At 46.4% G+C, this 18,633-nt stretch overlaps 1 protein-coding gene across 1 annotated transcript; it reads left to right on the top strand.

Annotated features, from left to right (window-relative positions):
• The first annotated feature begins 779 nt into the window (after positions 1-779).
• LOC140348947 (dynein axonemal heavy chain 12-like) lies at positions 780-11,588 on the top strand. The gene is made up of 5 exons (XM_072435120.1): positions 780-1,020; positions 5,119-5,290; positions 7,941-8,466; positions 9,443-9,596; positions 11,335-11,588. Exons 1-5 carry the CDS (start codon positions 798-800, stop codon positions 11,508-11,510), a joined length of 1,251 nt encoding a protein of 416 aa, XP_072291221.1. The 5' UTR covers positions 780-797; the 3' UTR covers positions 11,511-11,588.
• Positions 11,589-18,633: the final 7,045 nt, after the last annotated feature.

Below are 18,633 nucleotides of genomic sequence, written 5' to 3'. Positions count from 1 at the left end.
TTGAGCCCGGGTCACGCTGTTGTTTTTGCGGGAAGCTAAATTTGACTTGGACATCCTCATTGTGACAGCATTTTTGTCCCTGTCTTTGTATTGAAATGGGCATGACAACATCAGGAGTTATGTGCAGTATTTATTGCCCATTAAAAAAAACGACACATGCTAGTCATGTCAGTCCTGGGTAAAACAATGGCAGAAGTCAGGGGTGATTTGTGGTTGTGATCAAAATGCAGCTGTTATTGACGGCATGGTGGCATAGTGGTTAACTAGTGTGTCAGCCTCACAGCAAGACGGTGCTGTATTCGATTCTATTTTTAATTTTTTTCAAAGGTTTGGAGAGAAGGATTAGGCTTAGGAACTCGTATTTTGGTCATGGTTAGGGACAAGTTTGGGACGCGTTTGGACATATGAGACACTTTCTGACTTAAAGTGTGAGTAAACAGGAATCTTGAATTTTTTTTCAGCATTTATTTAACTTCTCGGCACCTTATCTTATGCATTTGGTTTGGATAATGTCAAATAAATTATGCACTGAAAATGTAATATTTTCAAACTTGGCACAAGCTGTTTCAAACAGCTGTTGCTAACTTGTTTTGCTATTGAAAATATGGCGGTGTATCACAAGATCAAGTTTAGTGAGAAATTATTATTTTCTGTTTATATCTTTTGAGTCTTGTTTTCTAATAACTAGGTATTCCAGAAAACATGCTGTTTATTTTACTTGTTAATAGTTTAAATAATCTATAATCCACTAATTAGAACCTGTTTCACTCCCAGCTGTCCGATCCAGATCCTTTGAAATGATCCACTTGCTGGTGACTCAGGGTGCTTGGGTGGAGCAGATCTGTGGAAAGAGGTGGACAGCGATGCACGAAGCAGCTAAAGTGGGCAACTCTGACATCCTGATGCTGCTGCTGAGGAACGGAGGCCGAGTGAACCAAAAGGACATCACAGGCGCGACACCTCTGGCTGTGGCTGCAGAGCACGGACACTTCAACATCATTGAGATTCTCGTCAACTGCGGTCAGTCTGCCGGCCCTGTTTCTGCCCTTTTGGTATTTGGAAATGTCATAATTTTCAGATGGAGGGCAGGGACCGACATAACTCTATGGGAGATTCACAGTTTCTGAAATATTCAAGGCAAGGCAAGTTTATTTGTAGAGCACATTTCATACACAAGGCAATTCAAAGTGCTTCACACAACAGGGAAAATGCATTAAAATCACAAAGAAATTACATAAACAGAAATACAATAAGATTAACTAAATTAAAAATTATCAATCCAACTGATTTTCTAAACTAATAAAATCACAAACAAAAGAGAAGAGTGCAAAGAAAAAATCCTTTCAGTCATATGCGCAGCTAAACAAAACAGTTTTTAGCTTAGATTTGAACATTGTCAGAGTAGAAGCCTGTCTCACATCTTCAGGAAGACTGTTCCAGATTTTAGCTGCATAAAACTGAAACGCAGATTCCCCATGTTTTGTCCTGACTCTGGGCACCAGCAGGAGGCCGGTCCCTGAGGTCCTCAGAGTCCGAGACGCTTCATATGGCACTAACATATCCAAGATGTACTTTGGTGCTAGGCCATGGAGAGACTTGTACACAAGCAGAGCTGCTTTAAAGTCTATTCTCTGAGCCACAGGGAGCCAGTGCAGAGACCTGAGAACAGGACTAATGTGATCATACTTCCTGGTTCTAGTCAGGACCCGAGCAGCAGCGTTCTGGATGTACTGCAGCTGTTTTACAGCTCGTTTGGAGAGACCAGTGAGCAGGCCGTTACAGTAGTCTAATCTACTGGAGACAAACGCGTGGATAAGTCTCTCTAAATCTGGTTTTGACACTATATTTTTGATTTTGGCAATGTTTTTTAGATGGTAAAAAGCTGCTGATGTTATTGATTTGACGTGGCTATTAAAGTTCAATTCAAACAGAAACTCCACAAATCCTTTTGAGTTAATGTTGATGTAAATGTTTTGTTTCATGTGAATAAGCCCAATAATGACAGATATGAATCATAAACCAGGACAACTAAGCTGCGATGTGACAGTTAAACAGCAAATTCTACCACAGAATTCTGATCCGGCTCCAGTTCAATAGGTTGCGTTCGCGTGACATCACAACATTTTTGAATCCCTACTCATGGGTTTCAGTCACGTTTTGAAGACATCACACATGCTGTTGCCTCTCTGCTGTTGGATAGTCACGAAAAACAGCACATCGAATTCAAAATGAAACGGGTTGATACTTCAAGAAGACAGAAGTTACCGGCTTTGATCCTTATTTACAGGGGAAAGTCGCTGACACTGAGCAGCGACAACGTTCCACAACAAACTTTGGCGGACCTTTACATCTAAACTCCCTCATTGAGATTCTCATTAACCGCGGTCAGTCTGCCGGTCCTATTTCTGATTTACAGAGAAGGTTGAAGTTGCATGGTCACAAATCAAAGCATTACAAAAGGTTGTGCTGTGGTGCTGGTGCGACTGGAAGGTTTATCCTGTGTAGTAAAACAGCAGACGTAAAACTCAGAACTGGACTTGAATCAGTGCCATTACGTGCACCATTTTGACACTCTGGTGGAAATCAGAACAGAACGTGCTCACCCATTTGATGCCGTGTCCTTTGGCAACACACCTAACTTGCTGTGTGATCAAGCAGAAGAGAATTTGTTTCATCAGATTCTTTTGAATACTGATGAGATTCTCACTCAAATATTCAATGCACAGATGTATACATGCCCACAAATTATTTCTTCAAGTCCACAACAGTAACGTGTGACAAACAGGGTCTTTTGGGGGTGTTACAGAGGAGGAATCCTTTGTTTTGACTGTTTTGTTGGCTCAGGCCACAGCGCAGCATGCAGTTTTTGTCCTCAAGATGGCAGTAGCAACGAGTGCGTGACTTTGGACCGGTGGATGGTTTAATATTGGTTTGTGCAGGAAAGGCTGGGTTTGGAGGCATGGAAGTGATCTGGTTGCCATGGTAATGAGTTCACTTTTTTAGTTGGATGAGATACGGCTAGTAGGCATTTATTTTATTTTTTAAAGTCCTTGCTGCTTACATGAACTTACAACTTACCAATTTTCCTAAACCAAACCCTAACCTGACCCTTTTCCTACCTTACCCTTTACCCTATCCCTTTCCCTAACCCTTTCCCTAACCTTACCCTTTACCCTATCCCTTTCCCTAACCTTACCCTTTACCCTATCCCTTTCCCTAACCTTGCCCTTTACCCTAACCCTTTACCCTAACCCTTTCCCTAACCTTACCCTTTACCCTATCCCTTTCCCTAACCTTACCCTTTACCCTATCCCTTTCCCTAACCTTGCCCTTTACCCTAACCCTTTACCCTAACCCTTTCCCCTAACCTTACCCTTTACCCTAACCCTTTCCCCTAACCTTACCCTTTACCCTAACCCTTTCCCCTAACCTTACCCTTTACCCTATCCCTTTCCCTAACCTTACCCTTTACCCTATCCCTTTCCCTAACCTTGCCCTTTACCCTAACCCTTTACCCTAACCCTTTACCCTAACCCTTTCCCTAACCTTACCCTTTACCCTATCCCTTTCCCTAACCTTACCCTTTACCCTATCCCTTTCCCTAACCTTGCCCTTTACCCTAACCCTTTACCCTAACCCTTTCCCCTAACCTTACCCTTTACCCTAACCCTTTCCCCTAACCTTACCCTTTACCCTAACCCTTTCCCTAACCTTACCCTTTACCCTATCCCTTTCCCTAACCTTACCCTTTACCCTATCCCTTTCCCTAACCTTGCCCTTTACCCTAACCCTTTACCCTAACCCTTTCCCTAACCTTACCCTTTACCCTATCCCTTTCCCTAACCTTACCCTTTACCCTTGCCCTTTACCCTAACCCTTTACCCTAACCCTTTACCCTAACCCTTTCCCCTAACCTTACCCTTTACCCTAACCCTTTCCCCTAACCTTACCCTTTACCCTAACCCTTTCCCCTAACCTTACCCTTTACCCTATCCCTTTCCCTAACCTTACCCTTTACCCTATCCCTTTCCCTAACCTTGCCCTTTACCCTAAACCTTTACCCTAACCCTTTACCCTAACCCTTTCCCTAACCTTACCCTTTACCCTATCCCTTTCCCTAACCTTACCCTTTACCCTATCCCTTTCCCTAACCTTGCCCTTTACCCTAACCCTTTACCCTAACCCTTTCCCCTAACCTTACCCTTTACCCTAACCCTTTCCCCTAACCTTACCCTTTACCCTATCCCTTTCCCTAACCTTACCCTTTACCCTATCCCTTTCCCTAACCTTGCCCTTTACCCTAACCCTTTACCCTAACCCTTTACCCTAACCCTTTCCCCTAACCTTACCCTTTACCCTAACCCTTTCCCCTAACCTTACCCTTTACCCTAACCCTTTCCCCTAACCTTGCCCTTTACCCTAACCCTTTACCCTAACCCTTTCCCTAACCTTACCCTTTACCCTAAAGCTTTCCCTAACCTTACCCTTTCCCCAACCTTACCCTTTCCCCAACCTTACCCTTTACCCTAACCCTTTCCCCAACCTTACCCTTTACCCTAACCCTTTCCCCTAACCTTGCCCTTCCTAATTTTACCCTTTGACCCAAACTTCATATTGTTGAATCAAAGCACACTGTCCCTCCGGATCCTACACTCTAGCATTAACTTGAGCTGGAGGGTAAGTACGAACTCCAGGATAAATAAGAGAGAATTTGCACTTGCCTCAGAAAGTGAGTGTACCCGAAGTAACCCCAAAGTAACCCAAAAGGCATAACTGTCGTCAGTTGAAAGGCACAAACCTATTTTAAACTAAAGGCTTTCTAGAATGTTGTGATGTTACACAGCCTATTGAGTTTAGTTCCATGGCAATGATATAACAGGTCGTGAGTTCTTTTCCACCTTTTTGAACGAACAATGTCAAATTGTTCTTCTCTTGATATTTACACTTTGAAAGGTGCTGCAAATTCCACAGTAAGAGCGACATGACTTGCTATTTACTTGTGGCATAATAAGAGGTTTTCTGAATTGGGTACACAGAAATAGACGTCAAATTAAATTCTATTTCTATTCAAATTAAAACTATTTCAGGTAACTAAATATTCTGTCTGTTTGGGAACAGGCAGCAAGGTGAACTCGCAGGCGTGTAACGGGGAGAGCGTGCTGTTGGATGCGGCTGGATCAGGAAACACGGATTGTATTACATTTCTTTTAGACAACGGAGCCGACCCAAACCTGCCCAGTGCGACCGGACATCTGCCCATCCACAAAGCTGCATATGCTGGGAATTATGAGTAAGCTCCACTTTGTTCAGGCACAACTAAAACATCACCTTTCACTGTTATTGTGGGACTTGAAGGTTTAAAATCTTCAATGAAAACAAACCAATTCATTTTACAGATGCAACAACTTCACAACACATTTGTTTTTCATTATCATTATGTTAAGGCAGAGCAAACAAATATGTCTGTTTGCCGTAACCCGACCGACTTGGTAAAAAAAATAGCCGATTGGAAAAAAAAATCAGCGTTTTGTAAAAATGATGCCAATTTTTTTTTTTTGTCTTATATCTCGCCGGCTCACCAACCGTTTTTTCAAAAAAGCGCCTTGTTGAATAATTTTGTATCACTGGAACTCGCTAGAAATATTTTAAAGCCGAAAATGTCCAGAAAACCGTCGAGAAATGTAGAGAACGTCTCATTGACTGTTGAAGCCCGATGCCTGGCGGTCACTGCGGGTCACTGCGGGTCACTGCGGGTCACTGCGGGTCACTGGCAGAATCAAAAAATGGTGTGTTCAGTGTGTCGGTGACAGATCGGTCGAAGCGAGGAAACAGGGTGAGAATTAAGAATAAGTTGATGGTTTTAAGATGTGATGTGCTAGTGGACTTGGTGGATGAAAAAGATGATATTGATCGCTTTTCTGTGACGCTGAGTGCTAACAAAGCATCCGAACAGTCAAGCGAAGTGAGTTAATTATCATTAAATGGGTGGATTTTATATACAAATTTGGATTTTTTAAATCCAAATTCAAAGTTTAAAAAATTCAAAGTAAAAAAATAAAAGAATATACCTACCTACCTACTCACTTGAAAAATGTTGGTAGGGTTACAGCAAACATACAATTTATTTGGGGCAGCCTAATTAGGGCGGCACAGTGGTTAGTGCTCTTGCCTCACAGCAAGAAGGTCCTGTGTTCTACTCTCGGGCCTTTCTGTGCAGAGTTTGAACGTTCTACGGATCGCATCGCATCTCTCGTCTCTGTAGATTTCCGTGTCTTCTGAACCAGCTCGAACTGTCTTTCTCTGTCTTAATTTTGTCCCGTAAACTGAGGGAACTATATTATGATAGATCCATGCGCTTAGACACAGGGAACCGTGCTGCTCTCCTGGGACGAGCCGCACGAGGCTGCAGGTGAGCAGTAGGTGCAGCCTATGATTGATATGTGGCAGGACTCATTGGCTGTCCACACCACGAGGAAATGAAACTCAGATTTGGCACCAAAAAATCGTCCATTACGCCTTTAAATAAAGGTCAATAAAATAAAAACAATGTGGCGAACTGCTAAAAATGTATTCAACCTTAATTTGAACACATTTTAAGTTAAACTAGACAGTAGGATTTTACTGTCAACTGAAAGTTACATTTCAAACATACACATAAACATTTAAGCAGTAAACATTTTGTTTTTGTTTAACTTTCAGGTAATAAACTAAACATGTAGTACTATAATATATGCTGTGTAAAGAGTTTTGGATCTGACTTAGAGGTAGACCGCTATGTAGCCTGCGCTCTTAATGATATTACAAACAAACAACAATCACAACTGGATACTGCATACTGCATACTGCATACTGCATACTGCATACTGCGGACACATGCAGTTTTACCTATGTACATATCATGATCATGCCTCATTCTCTCTGAGCTCATACTACTGGAAGCTGCAGTTCTTATTAATGATTGACTGCAGATGCTGGGGTGGGATCAGAATTTTAGGTTTATTTCCAACTTGTTTAGTTGAGAGTGCATTGACATTCTGCTCAAAAACTACAGATCTTATTCTCTGCTGCTGGCCCTGTCGCTTCCCTGCGGCATTTCACCGTAACAAGCAGCAGATTTTCAGTTTACAGTGTTTTGGCTACGCAACAGTTTTGAACATTTGCACATGACCAGTAGTGTTGGGAAATAACTAAATACATGTTTAATTTGGAGGTAATTAGGATACAGTTACCTTCTTAAAATCAACATAGGCACATCATCTATTGGCACAGCATTAGTAAAATAAATATTGATTCTGCTCACGTCATTTTTTCCATCTCTAACAAATGATCAATGAATGCATTAGAACAAAACTGTGAAACAAACATAAAGCTACAATATTAAATCTTGAAGTGAAATTATTGTAAATAGATTACATACATTCTTACATAGAAAACTTTACTGAGCTCAAATGCAGGACAAACTTGCACGAATCACTCAAAATGCAACTTTAAGACTTATTGGGAAAACTGAACAAAAAAATCATGACATGCTTTTGTATGAATAAACATGTCTCCTTCAACTTTGTATCTGCAGTGCCGCCATAGATACAAGGGCTGTAGTCAACTAAAGAAATCCTTGCTCGTTGCATCGATTTGTCAACTAAAAGCGAGTGCAACGTTTCACTGACAAAAGCTCGTAAAGTATCCACGAGCTCAAGGGAATGAATGGAAAAACACAACTAATACAACACATTTATTTGTAAAAAAGGCAGAAAAACACTCTTGATTTACCTTCTCAACTCCAGCTAACGCCCTATATGCCTTCTCTATTCTGCTCCGTCTGCTCTATATAAACCTTTATACTCCCAATAAAATGATTAGTCGACAAACAAGAATCGAGCGACTAAAGAACTGCAGTCCCAATAGATGCAGATTGAACTATTCCTCCGTATTTTCAACAGCGCTCTGCAGATCCTGATCCCACTGACCTACAAAAAGGCCATAAAAGAGGCGGGTCAAAGCCCGGTCCACTCGGCCACAGAAGGAGGCCACAGCCGCTGCCTCAAGCTCCTGCTCGCCTGCGGCTTCGACGTCAACTACCGCATGAACACGAGGAACTCCGAGAACTACCGCGACATGAGGAGGAGCGCGCTGTACTTTGCCGTTTCCAATGGAGACGGCGAGTGCACCAGGGTCCTGCTCGCCGCCGGGGCCAAGACGGATCTGGACCCTCTCTCCTCGCTCCTGGTGGCCGTCCGATCGGGGAGATATGAGATCGTAAAGTTGCTGTTAGCGGCCAAAGCGGACGTGAGCTGTTATTTCAACGTAGTGAGCGATACGGTGTTTCCGACAGCGTTGCAGTATTGTCTAAAAGATGAAATGATGATGAGGTTGCTGCTCAACAACGGGTACAAGGTGGAGACGTGTTTCCAGTGCCATCACGACAGAGAGCCCATCGAAGCCTACGAATGGGAGGAGAAAATACCAGTAAGTGACGAGTTATTTTAGTTTGAGGTAAAAATGAAAGGTGCAATCAAGTTTGAGCATGGTAATTTGAGCAAGAAACAGGATGAGTGGTAACAGGTTGGTGTGTCACTGCAGTGGGCGTGCGGTTGCCATGAGAACAGCTGATTGACACAAAGATCGGCCTTTACATAATGCTGTTTTTTGTCGATACATTAAATGACAAAAAGTTTATTTTTACTTGTATTTTGTTATATTTGTTATATTTTGCCAAGAAATTCCCTGCAAAATGGTTGTATTATTACATCAGGCAGAGGTTTAGACCTTTTTGTTGGTTGATGCACTTTGTGTTGAGGGTTACGACTTCAGGACTTACGGGGCTGAAACTGAATGATGTTTGCCTGTCTTATTTTATTTATTTTACATTCAAATCACTGCCTTAAAGCATTGTATCAAATTCACAAAATATGCAAAACAGGCTTACTGGTTTCTTACAATCTTTCCTGCACCCAAATGTATTTTCAGCATTACAATTTGAATAGCCTGTCACTCAGCAAAGCATTCATAATGGTATAGTATGTGCCCATGAGTTCATAAAAACTACAATAAGAAATCCTCAGTTAGTATTATAATTATAGTATTATTACACACGGCCTATCATTCAGAAAATGTGTATTAGCAGAAATGAGCAATGGTAGAAATGTCAAAAAGACGCTTGGTCGTTCCAACACGGAGCAAAGTGTTGGACTTCATGTCTGGTTACCATGTGACCTACCCGCAGCGGTGGGAATTTTGGTTGCGGAGGCAGCAGTCTGAACATTATATTTTTAGCACAAACATATTGTTCATCCTCATTTACCACGCAGTTCTTTATCCACGAGTTTCAATTGAAAACCTTTTAAATGGTATAATAATGCTTTGTATATGTTTTTTTTTTTTTTTTTTCTGTCATGACAATACAACCCTATTACTCTTGTGTGACCCGCTGTTTGCTCTTCAGTTCTGTGAGTTCATCAGCCTGTGCTGCATCGCGCACCTGTCCGGCAGGGTGGTCCTGACTCTACTGGACTACGTCAAGCACGTCCACATCTGCTCCACGCTCAGACTCATCCTGGAGAAGCAGAAGGAGTGGCCCGAAATATGTCACATTCAACGTGAGTCCATGGGTGTTTTCAGCTTTATAATGTACAATTGATTTGATATTTTGGAGCATAAGAGATTAAATTTAATTGTATTGATCTCACAGTGGAGAACTAAAATGAAGAAAAGATAACAACAAAAGTTAAAATGTATCAAATTAATACAAGAAAATAACTGGCTAAAGCAGTATTCATTATGAAAATGTGATGAAATATGATTTGTTGTCATCCTTAGCCACTATAAGTTGTCATTTGATAGTTTGGGGACATCTGGTGGCTACATGTGGTAAACACTTCAGTAGCTAAAGTTGGAAGAAATTGGAATTTGCCAACTCAAATTGGACTTTCTGGCAGTCCCTCAAGGCACACTAGTTTTCCCTGATACACTGATTAAAATTCAAGCCCTCTACATCGCCGAATGAAGTCAAATCAGTATAAGTAAATATAGAAAAATATAATTCTTTGTTCTATACTTCATAACCATTTGATATATGGTTCTTGGGGTATTACCTATTTATTATGACCCGAAGGCTACTTGCCCCTGATTGTATTTGCTTTTATCTTAGGCAACCGTGACACTGCAATCATTAGATCAGATTTTTGATGCGTGTCCACAGCTGCACAAAATACCTTAGTCCTGTACTACAAAGCCGGCTGAACCTATTCTGGATACGATTCTCTTACTCAGATCGACTGACCGAGACATGAGCACAGGTCTGCTTTAGAGTTGGAAGAAAAAAACAATATAGACCAGTCATTTGATACATTTTAACTCAAACCATTGAATAAGGATCTCACTTATTTCTAATAATTAATTTATTAAAGATCGTAGTAAAAAAAGCACACTACATATATATGCATTTCACACATTTGAATCTCATTTATTCATCATTACTCTTGTTTAAATAATGCATCATTTGGATATTGCAAATTAAATTATTGACATTTTAGTTTCCTGTATGAATCTGCATGAAAAAGAAAGAAAAAAGAATGAAGCAGCTTGTACTTTTTTCTTCTTTCTGCTGCTGCAACCACTCCACCTGTGCCCCTGAGAAGGCCCCGCCCTATTTTCTCTAGCCTTCTCTTATTGGCTGGGCTGTGCCAGTCTCTTCCTGATCAGTGCCTCTGGGTTTCACTTAAGAGTCGACAAAGAAAGTTTATATTATAGTTATATCCAGTTTCAAGCAACTCGAGAACCTAAAGTTACTCAGTTTGCATCAGTTTGCTTTTGTCAACACAGAAGTCACTCCGAACTCTTTTGTAAGTTTAACCGAATTCGAGCGACAGGCCTCAGACAATGATCCGATTGTTGTGTGCGTGGAAACAATGCCACTGTGAACAGCTTTAGTGGTACTAAATCAGATTCAAATTTGTTCGCAAAGTGAACACCCAGGCCACATTTACCTGACTGAACAAAAAAAAAAACATAATTAAACAATAAAACGCCTTAAATGTAACGTAGGTAAAATATCCACCGTTCCTTATTTATGACATGAAAGATCAAGATGACACATTTTTGATATATTTGCAAATTGTGCTGGTTCAAACTGTTCTCTTGTGGCCACTTCACAGCTGTTGGCTTCCGTCTGTTGAACCGCCTCCATAAAAATGGAAAATATCTGAACTGAGCATCAAGACTCGCCCTGTGGACTTTTCTTATTCAGAGTCAAATCGATCTGATCTTGTCTCGTACCACCCTCGTCTGTCTGTCTGTCTGTCAAACAAACTCCACGCTTTGTTTTCCTCCCCTCAGGCAGCCCTCGCTCCCTCAAACACCTGTGTCGACTGGAGATCAGAACACGGCTCACCTTGAAGAGACTCAACAACCCCGAAATCATGAACTCATTTCCCCCAAGACTTAAGAGCTTTATCCTCTATCAGGAGCTGGACCTGTACAGCCGGGACCCCCAAAGCCTTCAGTCAATTTGAAAATGTGTTGACAATGTTGTATTTTAAAACAATGTTACGTATCGTGATCTGGGTCCAAGGCAGCTGGGCTCTTTCCAAACAGAATGGCACTTTTTAGACACTTGTTGTTTAAATATTATTTTGTATTTGTCTTATCAAGAATATTCAAACAGAAGGCTTTGTTGTGCTTTATTTTACAGTACATTTTCACGCTCAATATTCAAGATGTTGATAAAGTACAGTTGACTTGGGGGCATTCATCAAATCTATACCAGAAATTTTAGAGATGATTTAAATTGATTAGAAAAGACATACTGAGCACTTCCATATATATGATAATTATATGACAAAAGAAGGCCATAGTTGTTCAACATGGTCAGGTTTATGTCCTCACAATAACAAATGGCAAAAGGTTGAGAATGATGAATAATAAAAATGAACAATAACCATTTTACCATTTTAAAAAGGTAAAAAAAAGGTAAATTTTTTGTTTACCTGCTCTGGTCTGATAAAATAACCTTTTAAATAAACTGTAATATTCTATGTAAGTCACGCACACTCTAATATCAGGGGATATCTGTAAAACATGCAGATATACTGGGTGGATATTTCCTCTACAGATGTTTTTCTATTTCTAACGGAAATGAGCGTTGAAGCTAAAGAGGTGGTTGTATAACTTAATCATCATGAAACGCACAAGGAATAATAATATATCCAAGGCAGGATCCTGTATGTATATTTTAAGGAACGTCATTTAAATTACATCAATTTATGGACATTGCCATCAATTTTGAAATATTGATGTACATCTGCAAATATCAGGCACATCAGCAAGACAAACATCCATATCAGAGCATTCCTTCTTTTTTATGGAAATGTAGAGATCTCACAAGAATCTACAAGAGCAGCAGGTTGTTCTGCCAAGATGAACAAAGAGGAGTAGGCTATTTCACTGAGGCGTTTTTAAAGGGGAGATATCATGCAAAATCAACTTGAATGAGCTTTTCAACTTGTTACAATGGTATTTCCTCATCATTTGTTAACTCAAATTTTGTATTTGGATTCATCCACGCATGTTTGAGCAATCCTGTATTGTCCTCGGAAAATTCCTGTTTTCACCTACCCCCTATTAAGGCTCAGAGTGACACATTTAGGATTTTAAAATGTCACGTAGCCTCTTTTCATACATAAAAACATGCAAATAACAATCGTCTTACTGTGAAATGTCACTTTTGAGAGGCGGGGCTTATCAGTTCTGCAATTTTGAACAGGAAGTCAATGGACCTGTTTCTATTACTAAGCTGTTTTAGATCAATATTACAGTTTACAATGAACAAATGTAAAATAATGATTTACTTGTGTTAAAGTTTAATACTGAAGAACTTTAACACAAGTACACTATATATTATATATTATTCCAAATTCCAAATTATTATATATATATTCTTCCAAACGGTTGGTCCAACTGTTGTCCTTGAACATAGTATAATCACAGCAGATTAAGAGTTCAGCTTCAGATCTGTGCATTTGAATCTCATGTAGTGGCCTATAAGAACTGTCAATCATCTCCTTCTACCTCAGGCCCACAGCTTTCATCCATCAGCTGTCGCGCGCACTGATCCCAGCGTGACGCACGCACAGAGACACGCACAGACACACGCTCAGACGCACGCACAGAGACACGCACAGAGACACGCACAGACACACGCACAGAGACACGCACAGAGACACGCACAGAGACACGCACAGACGCACGCACAGACACACGCACAGACACACGCACAGACACACGCACAGAGACACGCTCAGACGCACGCACAGAGACACGCACAGACACACGCACAGAGACACGCACAGACACACGCACAGAGACACGCACAGACGCACGCACAGAGACACGCTCAGACGCACGCACAGAGACACGCTCAGACGCACGCACAGAGACACGCTCAGACGCACGCACAGAGACACGCACAGAGACACGCTCAGACGCACGCACAGAGACACGCACAGACGCACGCACAGACACACGCACAGACACACGCACAGAGACACGCTCAGACGCACGCACAGAGACACGCTCAGACGCACGCACAGAGACACGCACAGAGACACGCACAGAGACACGCACAGACACACGCACAGAGACACGCACAGAGAGACGCTCAGACGCACGCACAGAGACACGCACAGAGACACGCACAGAGACACGCACAGAGACACGCTCAGACGCACGCACAGAGACACGCTCAGACGCACGCACAGAGACACGCACAGACACACGCACAGACACACGCACAGAGACACGCTCAGACGCACGCACAGACACACGCACAGACACACGCACAGAGACACGCTCAGACGCACGCACAGAGACACGCTCAGACACACGCACAGAGACACGCTCAGACGCACGCACAGAGACACGCTCAGACACACGCACAGAGACACGCTCAGACGCACGCACAGAGACACGCACAGAGACACGCACAGAGACACGCTCAGACGCACGCACAGAGACACGCTCAGACGCACGCACAGAGACACGCTCAGACGCACGCACAGAGACACGCTCAGACGCACGCACAGAGACACACTCAGACACACGCACAGAGACACGCTCAGACGCACGCACAGAGACACGCTCAGACACACGCACAGACACGCTCAGACGCACGCACAGAGACATGCACAGAGGCACGCACAGAGACACGCTCAGACGCACGCACAGAGACACGCTCAGACGCACGCACAGAGACACGCTCAGACGCACGCACAGAGACACGCACAGATACACGCACAGAGACACGCTCAGAGACACGCTCAGACGCACGCACAGAGACACGCACAGACACACGCACAGACACACGCACAGAGACACGCTCAGACGCACGCACAGAGACACGCTCAGACACACGCACAGAGACACGCTCAGACGCACGCACAGAGACACGCTCAGACGCACGCACAGAGACACGCTCAGACACACGCACAGAGACACGCTCAGACGCACGCACAGAGACACGCTCAGACACACGCACAGAGACACGCTCAGACGCACGCACAGAGACACGCACAGAGACACGCACAGAGACACGCTCAGACGCACGCACAGAGACACGCTCAGACGCACGCACAGAGACACGCTCAGACGCACGCACAGAGACACGCTCAGACACACGCACAGAGACACGCTCAGACGCACGCACAGAGACACGCTCAGACACACGCACAGAGACACGCTCAGACGCACGCACAGAGACATGCACAGAGGCACGCACAGAGATACGCTCAGACGCACGCACAGAGACACGCTCAGACGCACGCACAGAGACACGCTCAGACGCACGCACAGAGACACGCACAGAGACACGCTCAGACGCACGCAATGAGACACGCTCAGACGCACGCACAGAGACACGCACAGAGACACGCTCAGACGCACGCACAGAGACACGCTCAGACACACGCACAGAGACACGCTCAGACGCACGCACAGAGACACGCTCAGACGCACGCACAGAGACACGCTCAGACGCACGCACAGAGACACGCACAGAGACACGCACAGAGACACGCTCAGACGCACGCACAGAGACACGCTCAGACGCACGCACAGAGACACGCACAGAGACACGCTCAGACGCACGCAATGAGACACGCTCAGACGCACGCACAGAGACACGCACAGAGACACGCTCAGACGCATGCACAGAGACACGCACAGAGACACGCTCAGACGCACGCACAGAGACACGCACAGAGACACGTTCAGACGCACGCACAGAGACACGCTCAGACGCACGCACAGAGACACGCACAGAGACACGCTCAGACGCACGCACAGAGACACGCACAGAGACACGCACAGAGACACGCTCAGACGCACGCACAGAGACACGCTCAGACACACGCACAGAGACACGCACAGAGACACGCTCAGACGCACGCACAGAGACACGCTCAGACGCACGCACAGAGACACGCACAGAGACACGCTCAGACGCATGCACAGAGACACGCACAGAGACACGCACAGAGACACGCTCAGACGCACGCACAGAGACACGCACAGAGACACGCTCAGACACACGCACAGAGACACGCTCAGACGCACGCACAGAGACACGCACAGAGACACGCTCAGACGCACGCACAGAGACACGCACAGAGACACGCACAGAGACACGCAGAGACACGCTCAGACGCACGCACAGAGACACGCTCAGACACACGCACAGAGACACGCACAGAGACACGCTCAGACGCACGCACAGAGACACGCTCAGACGCACGCACAGAGACACGCACAGAGACACGCTCAGACGCACGCACAGAGACACGCACAGAGACACGCACAGAGACACGCACAGAGACACGCTCAGACGCACGCACAGAGACACGCACAGAGACACGCTCAGACACACGCACAGAGACACGCTCAGACGCACGCACAGAGACACGCACAGAGACACGCACAGAGACACGCTCAGACGCACGCACAGAGACACGCACAGAGACACACGCACAGAGACACGCTCAGACGCACGCACAGAGACACGCTCAGACACACGCACAGAGACACGCTCAGACGCACGCACAGAGACACGCACAGAGACACGCACAGAGACACGCTCAGACGCACGCACAGAGACACGCTCAGACGCACGCACAGAGACACGCTCAGACGCACGCACAGAGACACGCACAGAGACACGCTCAGACGCACGCAATGAGACACGCTCAGACGCACGCACAGAGACACGCTCAGACGCATGCACAGAGACACGCACAGAGACACGCTCAGACGCACGCACAGAGACACGCACAGAGACACGTTCAGACGCACGCACAGAGACACGCTCAGACGCACGCACAGAGACACGCACAGAGACACGCTCAGACGCACGCACAGAGACACGCACAGAGACACGCACAGAGACACGCACAGAGACACGCTCAGACGCACGCACAGAGACACGCTCAGACACACGCACAGAGACACGCACAGAGACACGCTCAGACGCACGCACAGAGACACGCTCAGACGCACGCACAGAGACACGCACAGAGACACGCTCAGACGCACGCACAGAGACACGCACAGAGACACGCACAGAGACACGCACAGAGACACGCTCAGACGCACGCACAGAGACACGCACAGACACGCTCAGACACACGCACAGAGACACGCTCAGACGCACGCACAGAGACACGCACAGAGACACGCACAGAGACACGCACAGAGACACGCACAGAGACACGCTCAGACGCACGCACAGAGACACGCTCAGACACACGCACAGAGACACGCACAGAGACACGCTCAGACGCACGCACAGAGACACGCACAGAGACATGCTCAGACGCACGCACAGAGACACGCACAGAGACACGCACAGAGACACGCTCAGACGCACGCACAGAGACACGCACAGAGACACGCTCAGACACACGCACAGAGACACGCACAGAGACACGCTCAGACACACGCACAGAGACACGCTCAGACACACGCACAGAGACACGCACAGAGACACGCTCAGACGCACGCACAGAGACACGCACAGAGACACGCACAGAGACACGCACAGAGACACGCTCAGGCGCACGCACAGAGACACGCACAGAGACACGCTCAGACGCACGCACAGAGACACGCACAGAGACACGCTCAGACGCACGCACAGAGACACGCACAGAGACACGCTCAGACACACGCACAGAGACACGCTCAGACACACGCACAGAGACACGCACAGAGACACGCTCAGACGCACGCACAGAGACACGCTCAGACACACGCACAGAGACACGCACAGAGACACGCTCAGACGCACGCACAGAGACACGCACAGAGACACGCACAGAGACACGCACAGAGACACGCACAGAGACACGCTCAGACGCACGCACAGAGACACGCACAGAGACACGCACAGAGACACGCTCAGACACACGCAAAGAGACACGCTCAGACGCACGCACAGAGACACGCACAGAGACACGCACAGAGACACGCTCAGACGCACGCACAGAGACACGCACAGAGACACGCTCAGACACACGCACAGAGACACGCTCAGACACACGCACAGAGACACGCACAGAGACACGCTCAGACGCACGCACAGAGACACGCTCAGACACACGCACAGAGACACGCACAGAGACACGCTCAGACGCACGCACAGAGACACGCACAGAGACACGCACAGAGACACGCACAGAGACACGCACAGAGACACGCTCAGACGCACGCACAGAGACACGCACAGAGACACGCTCAGACACACGCAAAGAGACACGCTCAGACGCACGCAGAGACACGCACAGAGACACGCTCAGACGCACGCACAGAGACACGCACAGAGACACGCACAGAGACACGCTCAGACGCACGCACAGAGACACGCTCAGACACACGCACAGAGACACGCTCAGACGCACGCACAGAGACACGCTCAGACGCACGCACAGAGACACGCACAGAGACACGCTCAGACGCACGCACAGACACGCACAGAGACACGCACAGAGACACGCACAGAGACACGCTCAGACGCACGCACAGACACGCACAGAGACACGCTCAGACACACGCACAGAGACACGCACAGAGACACGCTCAGACACACGCACAGAGACACGCTCAGACACACGCACAGAGACACGCACAGAGACACGCTCAGACGCACGCACAGAGACACGCACAGAGACACGCACAGAGACACGCACAGAGACACGCTCAGACGCACGCACAGAGACACGCACAGAGACACGCTCAGACGCACGCACAGAGACACGCACAGAGACACGCACAGAGACACGCTCAGACGCACGCACAGAGACACGCACAGAGACACGCTCAGACACACGCACAGAGACACGCTCAGAGACACGCACAGAGACACGCACAGAGACACGCTCAGACGCACGCACAGAGACACGCACAGAGACACGCTCAGACGCACGCACAGAGACACGCTCAGACGCACGCACAGAGACACGCACAGAGACACGCTCAGACGCACGCACAGAGACACGCACAGAGACACGCACAGAGACACGCTCAGACACACGCACAGAGACACGCACAGAGACACGCACAGAGACACGCTCAGACGCACGCACAGAGACA

The sequence above is a fragment of the Eucyclogobius newberryi genome, unplaced genomic scaffold, assembly GCF_026437365.1.
Source record: "Eucyclogobius newberryi isolate DKJ021-1_F unplaced genomic scaffold, fEucNew1.0.hap1 SCAF_7, whole genome shotgun sequence".
Lineage (NCBI taxonomy): Eukaryota > Metazoa > Chordata > Actinopteri > Gobiiformes > Gobiidae > Eucyclogobius > Eucyclogobius newberryi.
Note: the sequence above shows the minus strand (reverse complement) of the source record. Positions and strands in the feature narration are given on the sequence as shown.